At 41.0% G+C, this 18,046-nt stretch overlaps 1 protein-coding gene across 1 annotated transcript; it reads right to left on the bottom strand.

The window, feature by feature from the left end:
• Nucleotides 1–17,200: 17,200 nt before the first annotated feature.
• LOC123739585 (sericin-1-like) lies at nucleotides 17,201–17,575 on the bottom strand. Its single transcript, XM_045713902.1, has one exon. It carries the CDS (start codon nucleotides 17,573–17,575, stop codon nucleotides 17,201–17,203), a length of 375 nt encoding a protein of 124 aa, XP_045569858.1.
• Between the last annotated feature and the right edge of the window lie 471 nt (nucleotides 17,576–18,046).

Genomic DNA, 18,046 nt, shown 5'->3' with positions numbered 1-18,046 from the left:
GCCCCTGAACAAGGCAGTTAACACACTGTTCCTAGGGTGTCATTATAAATAAGAATTAGTTCATAACTGACTTGTCTAGTTAAATAAAGGTAAAATAGTAAAAATAACAATCATAATAATCAACTACTAAGATCCCAGTTAGAATGTATAATCAGACTAAGTGTTAGGACTAGCAGTAACACTAAGATAACAGTCAGAATGTATAATCAGACTAATAGTTAGGATTAGCAGTAACACTAGCACTGTGAGTACAGGGCAATATCAACACAGCAGTTGCTTCACTCACAGAGCATTGGTTGATATTTGGTAGTTTGTTTGGCCCTACCCGAGATGTTTTATGGCTATACACCCCCTTTTATATTGTGGATAAAAAGTTACCTGTCTAACACAACACAGAGGTTGTTCTTTAATGGAAGGCTCTCCAACGTAATCCAGGTAGAATCAGGAATTCCCCAGGGCAGCTGTCTTGGCCCCTTACTTTTTTCAATTTTAACTAATGGCATGCCACTGGCTTTGAGTAAAGGCAGTGTGTCTATATATGCGGCACACTCAACGCTATACACGTTAGCTACTACAGCGACTGAAATGACTGCAACACTTTACAAAGAGCTGCAGTTAGTTTCAGAATGAGTGACAAGGAAGGTTAGTAACAAAAAATTCAAAAACTAAAAGCATTGTATTTGTGACAAATCATTCACTAAACCCTAAACCTCAACTAAATATTGTAAAGAATAATGTGGAAATTGAGCAAGTTGAGGAGACTAAACTGCTTGGAGTAACCCTGGATTATAAACTATCATGGTCAGAACATATTGATACAACAGTAGATAAGATGGGGAGAAGTGTGTCCATATTAAAACTCTGCTCTGCCTTCTTAACAACACTATCAACAAGGCAGGTACAACAGGCCCTAGTTTCTACCTTCTTAACAACACTATCAACAAGTCAGGTTCTACAGGCCCTAGTTTTGTCGCACCTGGTCAGGTACCACAAAGAGGGACCTAGGAAAATTGCAATTGGCTCAGAACAGAGCAAAACAGCCGGCCTTTGGATTACACATGTCATTCTCTCCTGGTTCAAAGTGAAGGAGAGATTGACTTCATCACTACTTGTATTTATGAAGAGGTATTGACATGTTGAATGCACCGAGCTGTCTGTCTGAACTATTGGCACACAGCTCAGACACCCATGCATTCCCCACAAGCCTTGCCACCAGAGGTCCCTTCACAGTCCCCAAGTCCAGAACAGACTATGGGAGGCACACAGTACTACATAGAGCTATGACTAAATGGAACTCTACTCCACATCAAGTAACTCATGCAAGCAGTGTATTATTGTGTAGCCAGCAAAACACAGTGATGTAGATACCCTCCTCTTACCTACAAAAACCCTCTGATCCTTTACTCCTTAACTGTAGTGTACATCAACACCCAGCACACCTGTTATAAACCACTATAGATGTCCTGGGTACATCAACACCCAACACACCTGTTATAAACCACTATAGTCGTCCTGGGCACATCAGCACACCTGTTATAAACCACTATAGATGTCCTGCTCACGTCAACACCCTCCACACCTGTTATAAACCACTATAGATGTCCTGGTCACGTCAACACCCTCCACACCTGTTATAAACCACTATAGATGTCCTGGTCACATCAACACCCAGCACACCTGTTAAAAACCACTATAGACGTCCTGGACACATCAAGGAAGTTGATATTTAACCTTAATGGTACCCAATAATGTGGTTGAAGTTTTTGCTTTAAATAAGTGGTTCGGTATTTCCTTTATTACAGTATATTTCTAGTCTTATTAGTGTAGAATAGAAAATGTTCAATCTTAATACTAAAGACTAATGCTCACAATTACATAGTTACCGGTATGTTCCACAATATACCTTTAACCTGTTTGGGATAGGGGGCAGTATTTTCACGGCCGGATGAAAAAAACATACGCGATTTAAACTGGTTACTACTCTTGCCCAGAAACGAGAATATTCATAGTATTAGTAGATATGGATAGAAAACACTCTAAAGTTTCTAAAACTGTTTGAATGGTGTCTTTGAGTATAACAGAACTCATATGGCAGGCAAAAACCTGAGAAGATTCCAAGCAGGAAGTGGCCTGTCTGCGAATTTGTAGTTCTTCTTTCTTGTCCCTTTCGAAACTACAGTATCTGTGGGGTTACGTGGCACTTTCTAAGGCTTCCATTGGCTCTCTAAAGCCTTCAGAAAGCGGATTGAGGCGTCTCCTGTCTCTGGGCAGAGTATAGTAGCACAGTTTGTCAGTGGTCTGCCTGGTGACTAAGAGATTGGAGATGCGCGGTCACGCGACCATGCTGTTTTTTCTTTTCCTCTTTGAATGAATACACTATTGTCCGGTTGGAATATTATCGCTATTTTATGAGAAAAATACCATAAAAATTGATTTTTAAACAGCGTTTGACATGCTTCTAAGTACGGTAAAGGAACATTTAGATTTTTTTGTCTCGATATGCGCTCGGCGTTACCCTTTGGATAGTGACCTGAACGCACTAACAAAACGGAGGTATTTGGACATAACTATGGATTATTTGGAACAAAAACAACATTTCTTGTGGAAGTAACAGTCCTGGGAGTGCATTCTGATGAAGATCAGCAAAGGTAATATCATTTTTCTAATAGTAATTCTGAGTTTAGTGTGCTCCGAAGTTGGCGGGTTTCAAAATAGCGAGCCGGGATGGCTGAGTTTCTCCAGCCTTTTGGGGACCTAAACGACAAAACATTTTAGTGGTCAACCTCCTGAATGGAGAGACATTTTTTTTTAAAAGTACATTTCCTCCAATTCTACACACTTTTGCCACAGGGAGTAAATAATGTTTTGCTCTTTGAAAGTTCAGTGCAGTTAAAAACTTATGGTTGCTTTATTTTATATACTGTATCTGCCAAAAGTGTGGATACACCTACTAATTTCAGGATTTTTCTTCATTTTTACTATTTTCATCATTGTAGAATAATAGTGAAGACATCCAAACTATTAAATAACACATATGGGATCATGTTGTAACCAAAAAAGAGTTAAACAAATCAAAATATATTTTATATTTGAGATTCTTCAAAGTAGCAACACTTTGCGTTGATGACAGGTTTGAACACTCTTGGCATTCTCTCAACCACTATGCATAAACTCTGTAACTGTTCAGACCCTTTTTTTTAAATTTTCACATAAAATGACATACCCATACCCAGTGTTGGTATAATATAACAAGTAGAGCTGCACTAAACCCCCAGTGTTGATATAATATGACAAGTACAGCTGCACTAAACCCCCAGTGTTGATATAATATAACATGTACAGCTGCACTAAACCCCCAGTGTTGATATAGGATAACAAGTACAGCTGCACTAAACCCCCAGTGTTGATATAATATACTGCTCAAAAAAATAAAGGGAACACTTAAACAACACATCCTAGATCTGAATGAAATAAATAATCTTATTAAATACTTTTTTTTTTACATAGTTGAATGTGCTGACAACAAAATCACACAAAAAGAATCAATGGAAATCCAATTTATCAACCCATGGAGGTCTGGATTTGGAGTCACACTCAAAATTAAAGTGGAAAACCACACTACAGGCTGATCCAACTTTGATGTAATGTCCTTAAAACAAGTCAAAATTAGGCTCTGTAGTGTGTGTGGTATCCACGTGCCTGTATGACCTCCCTACAACGCCTGGACATGCTCCTGATGAGGTGGTTGATGGTCTCCTGAGGGATCTCCTCCCAGACCTGGACTAAAGCATCTGCCAACTCCTGGACGGTCTGTGGTGCAACGTGGCGTTGGTGGATGGAGCGAGACATGATGTCCCAGATGTGCTCAATTGGATTCAGGTCTGGGGAACGGGCGGGCCAGTCCATAGCATCAATGCCTCCCTCTTGCAGGAACTGCTGACACACTCCAGCAACATGAGGTCTAGCATTGTCTTGCATTAGGAGGAACCCAGGGACAACCGCACCAGCATATGGTCTCACAAGGGGTCTGAGGATCTCATCTCGGTACCTAATGGCAGTCAGGCTACCTCTGGCGAGCACATGGAGGGCTGTGCGGCCCCCAAAGAAATGCCACCCCACACCATGACTGACCCACCGCCAAACCGGTCATGCTGGAGGATGTTGCAGGCAGCAGAACGTTCTCCACAGCGTCACCAGACTCTGTCACGTCTGTCACATGTGCTCAGTGTGAACCTGCTTTCATCTGTGAAGAGCACAGGGCGCCAGTGGCGAATTTGCCAATCTTGGTGTTCTCTGGCAAATGCCAAACGTCCTGCATGGTGTTGGGCTGTAAGCACAACCCCCACCTGTAGACGTCGGGCCCTCATACCACCCTCATGGAGTTTGTTTCTGACCGTTTGAGCAGACACATGACCATTTGTGGCCTGCTGGAGGTCATTTTGCAGGGCTCTGGCAGTGCTTCTCCTGCTCCTCCTTGCACAAAGGCGGAGATAGCGGTCCTGCTGCTGCTGGGTTGTTGCCTTCTTACTGCCTCCTCCACGTCTCCTGATGTACTGCCCTGTCTCCTGGTAGCGCCTCCATGCTCTGGACACTATGCTGACAGACACAGCAAACCTTCTTGCCACAGCTCGCATTGATGTGCCATCCTGGATGAGCTGCACTACCTGAGCAACTTGTGTGGGTTGTAGACTCCGTCTCATGCTACCACTAGAGTGGAAGCACCGCCAGCATTCAAAAGTGACCAAACATCAGCCAGGAAGCATAGGAACTGAGAAGTGGTCAGTGGTCCCCACCTGCAGAACCACTCCTTTATTGGGGGTGTCTTGCTAATTGCCTATAATTTCCACCTGTTGTCTATTCCATTTGTACAACAGCATGTGACATTTATTGTCAATCAGTGTTGCTTCCTAAGTGGACAGTTTGATTTCACAGAAGTGTGATTGACTTGGAGTTACATTGTGTTGTTTAAGTGTTCCCTTTATTTTTGGGGCAGTGTATAACAAGTACAGCTGCACTAAACCCCCAGTGTTGATATAATATAACAAGTACAGCTGTACTAAACCCCCAGTGTTGATATAGGATAACAAGTACAGCTGTGTTAAACCCCCAGTGTTGATATAATATAACAAGTACAGCTGTACTAAACCCCCAGTGTTGATATAATATAACAAGTACAGCTGTACTAAACCTCCAGTGTTGATATAGGACAGCATATAATATCTGAAGAGATGATGGTCTCTTCATGTACTGTAGGGGGACCTCTAACTCTACTTCTAATAATGTCTGTCTATCATTTCATTGTCATGATCAGAACGGTTCACTGTGAGGTCCTATGAGCAAACATTACGGTACAGACTTTCTGACACTCCCACTAACCACCACCCTAAATAAAATATGCTACTACATCAGCCCCTCTCCTTTCACCTCAGAGCTTCATCCAGGAGACACTCATATCTCTCCTCCACTGAGGAAACATCATCATCATCATCATCATGTCAGTTTTTCATCTTTTTGAGTCCGTCATCATGATCAGATGTTTCCTGACATTCACCATCTCATTGTTCTGGCTGACAGGTAATAGCGACAGGTCTGTAGAATGTCTGTTCATCCTGAAAACACTCCCTGCTAATATTCTTGTGTGGGATTAATCCGTCTGTTTAAATATGAATCTCTTGTTTTCTTCACAGGAAGTTCTCTGGGCAGTAAAGTCCTCCAGGTTCCCTCAGCTCTATTGGAAAGTCCCAATGTTACAGTGATACTCAAATGCAGCCATACTATTAGTTCCTACTATACTATATTGTGGTACCAGCAGTCAATAGCTGATACTAATCTGAAACTGATTGGATTTATGTTTTATAAGAATCCAACAGTTGAAGATCAATTTAAAGAGCACTTTGAAATCCGTGGAGATGGAGAGATAGAAGCATCCCTTCAGCTTCTGTCAGGCCCTGAAAACAGTGCAGTGTATTACTGTGCAGCCAGCAAAACACAGTGATGTAGTTACCCTCCTCTTACCTACAAAAACCCTCTGATCCTTTACTCCTTAACTGTAGTGTACATCAACACCCAGCACACCTGCTATAAACCACTATAGATGTCCTGGGCACATTAACACCCAGCACACCTGTTATAAAGCACTATAGATGTCCTACGGCATATAAAGGAAGTTGGTATTATACCTTAATCATACCCAATAATGTGGTTGAAGTTGTTGCTTAAAGAAGAGGTTTGGGTATTTCCTTCAAATTACAGCATATTTGTAGTCTTATTAGTGTACAATAGAAAATATTCAATTACCTTTAGGAGAACTATGCATCTGTTTGAATATCAATGTACATCATGATGTCATTTCCTTCCATTCCGTCAGCTCAGTTCTGCTCATCTCTATTGAGCTAATCTCCTCTCACCCCTATGGGCTCTGTTTAAAAGTAGTGTACTATACAGGGAATAGGGTGCCATTTGGGATGCATTGAATACATTTGACACTCCCACTAGCTGACATCACATCTCTGACTATCTGAAATCCCTTTCTCCTTGTTCATGTGATATTTCTCTCCAGAACCATCAACATGATCAAGCTTCTCATACATGTTGCAACTCTACCACTGTGGGTGACAGGTACTAAATCACTGTTCAGATGAAAGATATTTACTACCAAAATATATTGCTGTCAATATGTTGAGTAATACTGTAGATTTTAGTTGTTCTGTTTTCATCCACAGGGCTGTCACAAACAGACAAAGTCCAGCAGACTCCTACTGCAATACTAAAAGGACCTGAAGATAACGTTCAACTGAACTGCAGCCATACTATTCCAAGCTACAACATTATACTGTGGTACCAGCAGTCAGCACAAAACACTGCTCTGAAACTCATTGGGTATGTGCAATTCACCAGTCCAACCGTGGAAGATTCCTTTAAAGAGCGTTTTACTGTGAGTGGAGATGCTGCAACTGGGAAAATGGCATATCTACATATTCCTAATCTGAGAGGAACTGAAGACAGTGCAGTGTATTTCTGTGCTGCTAGTAAAGCACAGTGTTTCAGTCTACCCTCTCTCCTCTACAAAAACCCTCTCTGATCCTCTCATATAATACTGACTACAGCTCTATACACCTGCACCTGTCTTCAACCACTTCAACAACACTTTGCTATGAACCATTAGATATCAAACAGATGGTAATGATACTGTTATAAGTGGCTGGTTTAGATGGTTTAGCTGAAGCACTTCCTCACTTCTCCACCAAGGAGGCAGTGGTTCTCCACACTGACATGTAAAAGGGGCTGCATAGGGTCCCTGGTCAAAGGCAGGGCACTATATAGGGAATAGGGTTCAACTTGGGATGCAAAGAGATTTGATAACTCTCCTGAGGAAGCTGTCATTTTGATCATCCATGATCTTCTATAATCTGTTGTAAAATCCCATAGTTGATTTAATATAACAAGTACAGCTTCACTAAACCCCCAGTGTTGATATAATATAACAAGTACAGCTGTACTAAACCCCCAGTGTTGATATAATATAACAAGTACAGCTGTACTAAACCCCCAGTGTTGATATAATATAACAAGTACAGCTGCACTAAACCCCCAGTGTTGATATAATATAACAAGTACAGCTGTACTAAATCGCCAGTGTTTATATAGGATAACAAGTACAGCTGTACTAAACCCCAGTGTTGATATAGGATAACAAGTACAGCTGTACTAAACCCCCAGTGTTGATATAATATAACAAGTACAGCTGCACTAAACCCCCAGTGTTGATATAATATAACAAGTACAGCTGCACTAAACCCCCAGTGTTGATATAATATAACAAGTACAGCTGAACTAAACCCCCAGTGTTGATATAGGATAACAAGTACAGCTGCACTAAACCCCCAGTGTTGATATAATATAACAAGTACAGCTGCACTAAACCCCCAGTGTTGATATAATATAACAAGTACAGCTGAACTAAACCCCCAGTGTTGATATAGGATAACAAGTACAGCTGCACTAAACCCCCAGTGTTGATATAATATAACAAGTACAGCTGTACTAAACCCCCAGTGTTGATATAATATAACAAGTACAGCTGTACTAAACCCCCAGTGTTTATATAGGATAACAATTACAGCTGTACTAAACCCCCAGTGTTGATATAATATAACAAGTACAGCTGCACTAAACCCCCAGTGTTGATATAATATAACAAGTACAGCTGTACTAAACCCCCAGTGTTGATATAATATAACAAGTACAGCTGCACTAAACCCCCAGTGTTGATATAATATAACAAGTACAGCTGTACTAAACCCCCAGTGTTGATATAATATAACAAGTACAGCTGCACTAAACCCCCAGTGTTGATATAGGATAACAAGTACAGCTGTACTAAACCCCCAGTGTTGATATAATATAACAAGTACAGCTGTACTAAACCTCCAGTGTTGATATAGGACAGCATATAATATCTGAAGAGATGATGGTCTCTTCATGTACTGTAGGGGGACCTCTAACTCTACTTCTAATAATGTCTGTCTATCATTTCATTGTCATGATCAGAACGGTTCACTGTGAGGTCCTATGAGCAAACATTACGGTACAGACTTTCTGACACTCCCACTAACCACCACCCTAAATAAAATATGCTACTACATCAGTCCCTCTCCTTTCACCTCAGAGCTTCATCCAGGAGACACTCATATCTCTCCTCCACTGAGGAAACATATTCATCTTCTCCATCAAGTCTTCTTCATTATGATCAGAGTTCTGATTCACCTGGCAGTTCTACTACTCTGGGTGACAGGTATTAAATCCCTCATTAAGAGAAGTCTAACATATCTATTAATGTCATTAAACTGAATCAATATCCTCTCTTGCTCTCTGTCTCTCTCCCTCTCTGTCTCTTTCTCACTCTATTGTTCTCTCTCTCTGTCTCTCTCTCTTTCTCCTTCTTTTTCTCTCTCTCTCTCTCTCTTTCTCTCTCTATTGTTCTCTCCATCTCTCTGTCTCTCTCTCTCTCTCATTCTCTCACTGTCTCTCTCTCTCTCTCTCTCTCCTACCTGAGAGATTCCAAATCTATGAATGTCATTTTAAATGAATAAATATACTCTCTTTCTCTCTCAATTGTTCTCTCTCTCTCTCTCTCTCCCTCTCTCTCCCTCTCTCTCTCTCTCTCTCTCTCTCTCTCTCTCTCTCTCTCTCTCTCTCTCTTTCCTTTTCCACAGGGCAGTCTCTTAGCAGCAACGTTCATCAGACTCCTATAGCAGTACTTAAAGGATCTAAAGATAATGTTCAACTCACCTGCAACCATACTATTCAAAACTACTATGTGATACTATGGTACCAACAGTCAACAGGAGACACTGCTGTGAATCTCATTGGTTATGCACAATACAAGTCAATAACCATGGAGAAATCATTTGAAAAGCACTTCAATGTGATTGGAGATGGTTCCAAAGAGGCTTATCTTCATCTACTGAGTCTGAGAGCACCTGAAGACAGTGCAGTGTATTACTGTGCAGCCAGCCAACACAGTGATGTAGAGAACCTCCTCTCCTCTACAAAAACCCTGTCTGATAGAAAACTATGAGCAGTGATCACAACACCTGCATCTGAGGTTTGAGTTTGGTTCAGTGCCAATGAATAAAGAGATGGATTACAGCATAAGCAAGTTGATCGTATCTGGCCTAGTACAGTATAACAGTATTCACAGTTTAGTGTCATTACTAATTAACATACATTATGTGGTTACAATGTCATAACCTCTTTCGCTAGCCTTTTGGGGACCTAAGAGAGATTTGGCTGGGGGATCCCCATCCTAATGACAAAACATTTTAGTGGTGAACCTCTTGACTGGAGAGACATTTTTATTGTTTGAAATTTTTTGCCATGGGGAGTAAATCATGTTTTGCTCTTTGAAAGTTCAGTGCAGTTAAAAACTGGATTTTGCTGTATTTTATATACAGTACCAGTCAAAAGTGTGGATACACCTACTCATTTCAGGATTTTTCTTTATTTTTACTATTTTCATCATTGTAGAATAATAGTGAAGACATCCAAACTATTAAATAACACATATGGAATCATGTAGTAACCAAAAAAAGAGTTAAACAAATCAAAATATATTTTATATTTGAGATTCTTCAAAGTAGCCACACTTTGCCTTGATGACAGGTTTGAACAGTCTTGGCATTCTCTCAACCACTATGCATAAACTCTGTAACTGTTCAGACCTTTTTTCAATTTTCACCTAAAATGACATACCCAAATCTAACTTCCTGTAGCTCAGGACCTGAAGCAAAGATATGCATATTCTTGATACCATTTGAAAGGAAACACTTTGAAGTTTGTGGAAATGTGAAATTAATGTAGGAGAATGTAACGCATTAGATACAGTAAAAGAAAATACAAAGATAAAAACATGCGTTTTTTTGTTTTTTGGTGTTCCATCATCTTTGAAATGCAAGAGAAAGGCCACAATGAATTATTCCAGTTTAGGCACAGTGTATGTGCAAAGTTTTAGACTGATCCAATGAACTATTGCATTTCCGTTCAGAATACTGTATCAAGTCTGCCCAAATGTGGCTAATTTGTTTATTGCTACATTTTCAAGTTACCTTACAGATAATTGTGTGTTGGGTACAGAGATGAGGTAGTCATTCAAAAATCATGTTGAACAGTATTATTGCACGCAGTGTGAGTTCATGCAACTTTTTATGTGACTTGCTCAGCAAATGCTTACTCCTAAACGTCTGTAAACTTGCCTTAACAAAGGGATTAAATACTTATCGACTCTAGACCTTACAGCATTATATTTTTCATTAATTTGTAAAAATGTAAAAATAAAAAATCTACTTTGACATTGTGGGATATTGTGTGTAGGCCTCTGACACAAAATCTCAATTTAATCAATTATTTTATTCAGTCTGTAACAACAAAAAGTGGAAAATGTCAAGAGGTATGAATACTTTCTGAATGCGCTGTAGGTCCATCATTATGACTATAATGACAACCTCTCCTTGGTGAGGATCCAAGGTGCCAGATTAGCTTGGCAAATGGCTGACAGATAGCCAGAACCCCCCCCCACTCTCTCCCACAGGAGAGGAGAGGGGGGGGAGTTGGGACGGTTTTATGACTGTTAACCTGTTAGGGCTAGGGGGGCAGTATTGACACGGCCGGATAAAAAACGTACCCGATTTAATCTGGTTACTACTCCTGCCCAGTAACTAGAATATGCATATAATTATTGGCTTTGGATAGAAAACACCCTAAAGTTTCTAAAACTGTTTGAATGGTGTCTGTGAGTATAACAGAACTGAAATGGCAGGCCAAAACCTGAGAAGATTCCATGCAGGAAGTGGCCTGTCTGACAAGTTGTGTTTCATCTTGGCTCTTTTTATTGAAGACTGAGGATCTTTGCTCTAACGTGACACTTCCTACGGCTCCCATATGCTCTCAGAGCCCGGTAAAAAGCTGAACGATATCGAGGCAGCCTCTGGCTGAAACACATTATCGCGTTTGGCAAGTGGCCGATCAGAGTACTATGGGCTTAGGCGCGTGCCCGAGTCGACCGAATGCTTTATTTTCTTTCGTCTGTTTACCTAAACGCAGATTCCCGGTCGGAATATTATCGCTTTTTTATGAGAAAAATGGCATAAAAATTGATTTTAAACAGCGGTTGACATGCTTCGAAGTACGGTAATGGAATATTTAGAATTCTTTTGTCACGAATTGCGCCATGCTCGTCACCCTTATTTACCCTTTCGGATAGTGTCTTGAACGCATCGAACAAAACGCCGCTGTTTGGATATAACTATGGATTATTTTGAACCAAACCAACATTTGTTATTGAAGTAGAAGTCCTGGGAGTGCATTCTGACGAAGAGAGCAAAGGTAATAACATTTTTCTTATAGTAAATCTGACTTTGGTGAGTGCTAAACTTGCTGGGTGTCTAAATAGCTAGCCCTGTGATGCCGGGCTATCTACTGAGAATATTGCAAAATGTGCTTTCACCGAAAAGCTATTTTAAGATCGGACATATCGAGTGCATAGAGGAGTTCTGTATCTGTAATTCTTAAAATAATTGTTATGCTTTTTGTGAACGTTTATCGTGAGTAATTTAGTAAATTCACCGGCAGTGTTCGGTGGGAATGCTAGTCACATGCTAGTCACATGCTAAAGTAAAAAGCTGGTTTTTGATATAAATATGAACTTGATTGAACAAAACATGCATGTATTGTATAACATAATGTCCTAGGGTTGTCATCTGATGAAGATCATCAAAGGTTAGTGCTGCATTTAGCTGTGGTTTGGGTTTATGTGACATTATATGCTAGCTTGAAAAATGGGTGTTTGATTATTTCTGGCTGGGTACTCTGCTGACATAATCTAATGTTTTGCTTTCGTTGTAAAGCCTTTTTGAAATCGGACAGTGTGGTTAGATTAACGAGAGTCTTGTCTTTAAAATGGTGTAAAATAGTCATATGTTTGAAAAATTTAAGTTTTTGCATTTTTGAGGTTTTTGAATAACCCGCCACGGGATTACACTGGCAGTTACGTAGGTGGGACGATTTGGTGCCACCTACCCTAGAGAGGTTAAAAGACTAATAAGAAAGAGAGTTCCAAACCTCTCTGCCAATAACAGCACATTTTCAGTGTCTCCCTCTCCATTCAGACCATTTCCTGACAGTCATAGCAAAATTCTTTCTTAACAAATTGCTCTTTGCTAAGAAGCTATTTTTGTCTTCTTTTGAACATTTTAATTGAAAACAATCACAGTAAGGTTCTTATTGTTCTCCAGAAATTATTTCATAATGAGATAACAACGTCTGCATTGGACTGTTAAAGCAAGTTTTCTGCAATTCCACACATTTTGCATTGGGCGGATAAAAAACGTTGCGAAATTACAACAAATTTCAAGCAATTATACTCATTTTGCCATGGGACAGAGAGAACATTTTCTTTGATTTACAGATAATTTCCTGCAATTCTAGACATTATGTAATGACTTGTGCCATGCTAATATGCTGTCTGAGTGAGATTGACTAACAAGATCAATGGTGCCCTGTGGAGGTCAGGGCCCCTGGGCACGTGACCTGCGTACCCTGGTGTTATTTGACCATGATAGATGTTGGTTCAACTTTTCAGGCCCATAATTCTGCCATAGATTTTCAATTCGATTTAATTTAACACTGTAACTCAGCCACTCAGGAACGGTCTTCTTGGTAAGCAATTCCAGTGTAGGTTTAGCCTTGTGTTTTAGGTTATTGTCCTGCTGAAAGGTGAATTCATCTCCCAGTGTCTGGTGGAAAGCAGACTACCAGATTTACAAAATATTAGCGACCGAGACTGTTTATGAGAGTGGATATTTCACAGTGAAGAAGTTGGAGGCAGGAGACAGCAGCAGGTACAGCTGAACCAAACCCCCATTGTAGATATAATATAACAAGTACAGCTACACTAAACCCCCAGTGTTGATATAATATAACAGGTATAGCTGTACTAAACCCCCAGTGTTGATATAGGATAACAAGTACAGCTGCACTAAACCCCCAGTGTTGATATAGGATAACAAGTACAGCTGTACTAAACCCCCAGTGTTGATATAGGATAACAAGTACAGCTGTACTAAACCCCCAGTGTTGATATAATATAACAAGTACAGCTGTACTAAACCCCCAGTGTTGATATAGGATAACAAGTACAGCTGTACTAAACCCCCAGTGTTGATATAGGATAACAAGTACAGCTGTACTAAACCCCCAGTGTTGAAATAGGATAACAAGTACAGCTGTACTAAACCCCCAGTGTTGATATAATATAGCAAGTACAGCTGCACTAAACCCCCAGTGTTGATATAATATAACAAGTACAGCTGTACTAAACCCCCAGTGTTGATATAATATAACAAGTACAGCTGTACTAAACCCCCAGTGTTGATATAGGATAACAAGTACAGCTGCACTAAACCCCCAGTGTTGATATAATATAACAAGTACAGCTGCACTAAATCCCCAGTGTTGATATAGGACAGCATATAATATCTGAAGAGATGATGGTCTCTTCATGTACTGTAGGGGGACCTCTAACTCTACTTCTAATAATATCTGTCTATCATTTCATTGTCATGATCAGAAAGGTTCACTGTGAGGTCCTATGAGCAAACATTACGGTACAGACTTTCTGACACTCCCACTAACCACCACCCTAAATAAAATATGCTACTACATCAGCCCCTCTCCTTTCACCTCAGAGCTTCATCCAGGAGACACTCATATCTCTCCTCCACTGAGGAAACATATTCATCTTCTCCATCAAGTCTTCGTCACTATGATCAGAGTTCTGATTCACCTGGCAGCTCTACCACTCTGGGTGACAGGTATTAAATCCCTCATTAAGAGAAGTCTAACATATCTATTAATGTCATTAAACTGAATCAATATCCTCTCTCTCTCTCCCTCTCTCTCTCTCTCTCTCTGTCTCTTTCTCACTCTATTGTTCTCTCTATCTCTCTCTCTCTCTCTTGCTCTCCGTCTCTCTCTCTATCTATCTCTCTCTCTCTGTCTTTCTTTGTCATCAGGGCAGTCTCTTAGCAGCAAAGTCCATCAGACTCCTACTGCAATACTTAAAGGATCTAAAGATAATGTACAACTCACCTGCAACCATACTATTCAAGGCTAGACTATGATACTATGGTACCAACAGTCAACAGGTGACACTGCTGTGAACCTCATAGGTTATGCATATACCACGTCAATAACCATGGAGAAATCGTTTGAAAAGCACTTCAGTGTGAGTGGAGATGGTTCGAAAGAGGCTTATCTTCATCTACTGAGTCTGAGAGCACCTGAAGACAGTGCAGTGTATTACTGTGCAGCCAGCCAACACAGTGATGTAGAGAACCTCCTCTCCTCTACAAAAACCCTGTCTGATAGAAAACTATGAGCAGTGATCACAACACCTGCATCTGAGGTTTGAGTTTGGTTCAGTGCCAATGAATAAAGAGATGGATTACAGCATAAGCAAGTTGATCGTATCTGGCCTAGTACAATATAACAGTATTTACAGTTTAGTGTCATTACTAATTAACATACATTATGTGGTAACAATGTCATAACCCCGTTCTCTAGCCTTTTGGGGACCTAAAGAGATTTGGCTGGGGGATCCCCATCCTAACGACAAAACATTTTAGTGGTCAACCTCTTGACTGGAGAAAGATTTTTATTGTTTTAAAGTACATTTCCTGAAATTCTACACATTTTGCCATGGGGAGTAAATAATGTTTTGCTCTTTGAAAGTTCAGTGCAGTTAAAAACTGGATTTTGCTGTATTTTATATACAGCACCAGTCAAAAGTGTGGATACACCTTCTCATTTCAGTATTTTTCTTTATTTTTACTATTTTCATCATTGTAGAATAATAGTGAAGACATCCAAACTATTAAATTACACATATGGAATCATGTAGTAACCAAAAAAGAGTTAACCTGTTGGGGATAGGGGGCAGTATTTGCACGGCCGGATTAAAAACGTACCCGATTTAATCTGGTTACTACTCCTGCCCAGTAACTAGAATATGCATATACTTGTTTGATTTGGATAGAAAACACCCTAAAGTTTCTAAAACTGTTTGAATGGTGTCTGTGAGTATAACAGAACTCATATGGCAGGCCAAAACCTGAGAAGATTCCAAACAGGAAGTGCCCTCTCTGAGCATTTCTTGGCCTTATTTGTCATCTCTATCCAAAACAGAGGATCTCTTCTGTAACGTGACACTTTCTAAGACTCCCATAGGCTCTCAGAAGGCGCCAGAACGTTGAATCATGACTCTGCAGTTACTGGCTGAAAAACAGTAGCGCATTTGGTAAGTGGTCGATCTGAGAACAATGAGACGGGCGCACGCGTGCACGTGAAGAGTCCATTTTACTTTTTCAGTCTTTGAACGAAAACAACGACTCCCTGTCGGAATATTATCGCTGTTTTACGAGAAAAATCGCATAAAAATTGATTTTAAACAGCGTTTGACATACTTCGAAGTACGGTAATGGAATATTTAGAAATTCTTTGTCACGATATGCGCCGGCGCGTCACCCTTCGGATAGTGTCTTGAACGCACGAACAAAACGCCGCTATTTGGATATAACTATGGAGTATTTGGAACCAAACCAACATTTGTTGTTGAAGTAGAAGTCCTGGGAGTCCATTCTGACGAAGAACAGCAAAGCTAATCCAATTTTTCTTATAGTAAATCTGAGTTTGGTGAGTACCAAACTTGGTGGGTGTCAAAATAGCTAGCCCATGATAAAGAGCTATCTACTCAGAATATTGCAAAATGTATTTTTGCCGAAAAGCTATTTTAAAATCAGACACCGCGATTGCATAAAGGAGTTCTGTATCTATAATTCTTAAAATAATTGTTATGTTTTTTGTGAACGTTTATCGTGAGTAATTTAGTAAATTCACCGGAAGTTTGCGGTGGGTATGCTAGTTCTGAACGTCACATGCTAATGTAAAAAGCTGGTTTTTGATATAAATATGAACTTGATTGAACAAAACATGCATGTATTGTATAACATAATGTCCTAGGAGTGTCATCTGATGAAGATCATCAAAGGTTAGTGCTGCATTTACCTGTGGTTTTGGTTTTTGTGACATTATATGCTAGCTTGAAAGATGGGTGTGTGATTATTTCTGGCTTGGTACTCTCCTGACATAATCTAATGTTTTGCTTTCATTGTAAAGCCTTTTTGAAATCGGACAATGTGGTTAGATAAAGGAGAGTCTTGTCTTTAAAATGGTGTAAAATAGTCATATGTTTGAAAAATGGACGTTTTTTGGATTTTTGAGGCGCTTGTATTTAGTTTGCAGCAGACCACTCTTTTTGTGAGGATCTATGCCCGAGACGAGAAGCAGGTACAGGGAGTGACCATTTAATGAAACAAGGACATGAAACAGAACAGGAACAGCTTCTGGACAGGGGAAAAATAACAACATCAATGCTGACACAGGGAACAAACTGAGGAGCAGACAGATATAGAGGGGGTAATCAACAAAGTAATGGAGTCCAGGAGAGTCCAATTATGTGCACCTGTGTGTAATGATGGTGAAAGGTGTCCATAATGAAGGTTAGCCTGGCACCCATGAATGCCAAAGAGGGGGAGCTGGAGCAGGAGTGACAGTACACCCCCCTCTAGGGGCGCCATCCGGCTTCCTATCTGGATGAGCCTGACGGGCCGTCCGAGGCAGGGGTGCTGGAAATGCCGGCTGATGTGTAGAAGCCCGTCGAGCCGGCAGAGGCGTGGGAGTACGGCGAACCTTCTGAGGCGTGGGAGCACGATGAACCGGCTGAGGCGTGGGAGCACGACGAACAGGCTGGGGCGTGGGAACCTGACGAACCGGCTGGGGCGTGGGAGCCTGACGAACCGGCTGGGGCGTGGAAGCCTGACGAACCGGCTGGGGCGTGGGAGCCTGAAAAAACGGCTAGGGCATGGGAGCCTGACGAACCGGCTGGGGCGTGGGCGCCTGACGAAACGGCTGAGCCGTGGGAGCCTGATGGACCAGCTGAAGAATGAGGTGGGATAGGCATCTGCCGAACCAACCGGGACAAGAAGACCTCTCGGGCCAGCTAAGGCGTGGAATCCCAACAAGCAAGCTGAGGCACCCCCCAGTTCCATCGGCGATGGCACCCGGACGTGACGTCAACAGCAAAAACCTAAAACTCCCTGATGCTTCCTTTAGTTGTGTGAGCATTCTGTGAGCATCGACGCTGGAGATGAGAAGCAGGTACCGGGAGTGAACATTTAATGAAACAAGGACATGAAACAGAACAGGAACAGCATCTGGACAGGGGAAAAATAACGACATCAATGCTGACACAGGGGACAAACTGAGGAGAAGACAGATATAGAGGGGGTAATCAACATAGTAATGGAGTCCAGGTGAGACCGATATTGCGCAGCTGTTCGTAATGATGGTGGGAAGCCTGGCACCCATGAATGCCAGAGACGGGGAGCGGGAGCAGGCGTAACACTGTTTTGAGTATTGCGAAATAAATCTC

The sequence above is a fragment of the Salmo salar genome, unplaced genomic scaffold (genome assembly GCF_905237065.1).
Source record: "Salmo salar unplaced genomic scaffold, Ssal_v3.1, whole genome shotgun sequence".
NCBI classification, from domain to species: Eukaryota; Metazoa; Chordata; class Actinopteri; order Salmoniformes; family Salmonidae; genus Salmo; species Salmo salar.
This window is presented reverse-complemented; position numbering and strand designations above follow the sequence as displayed.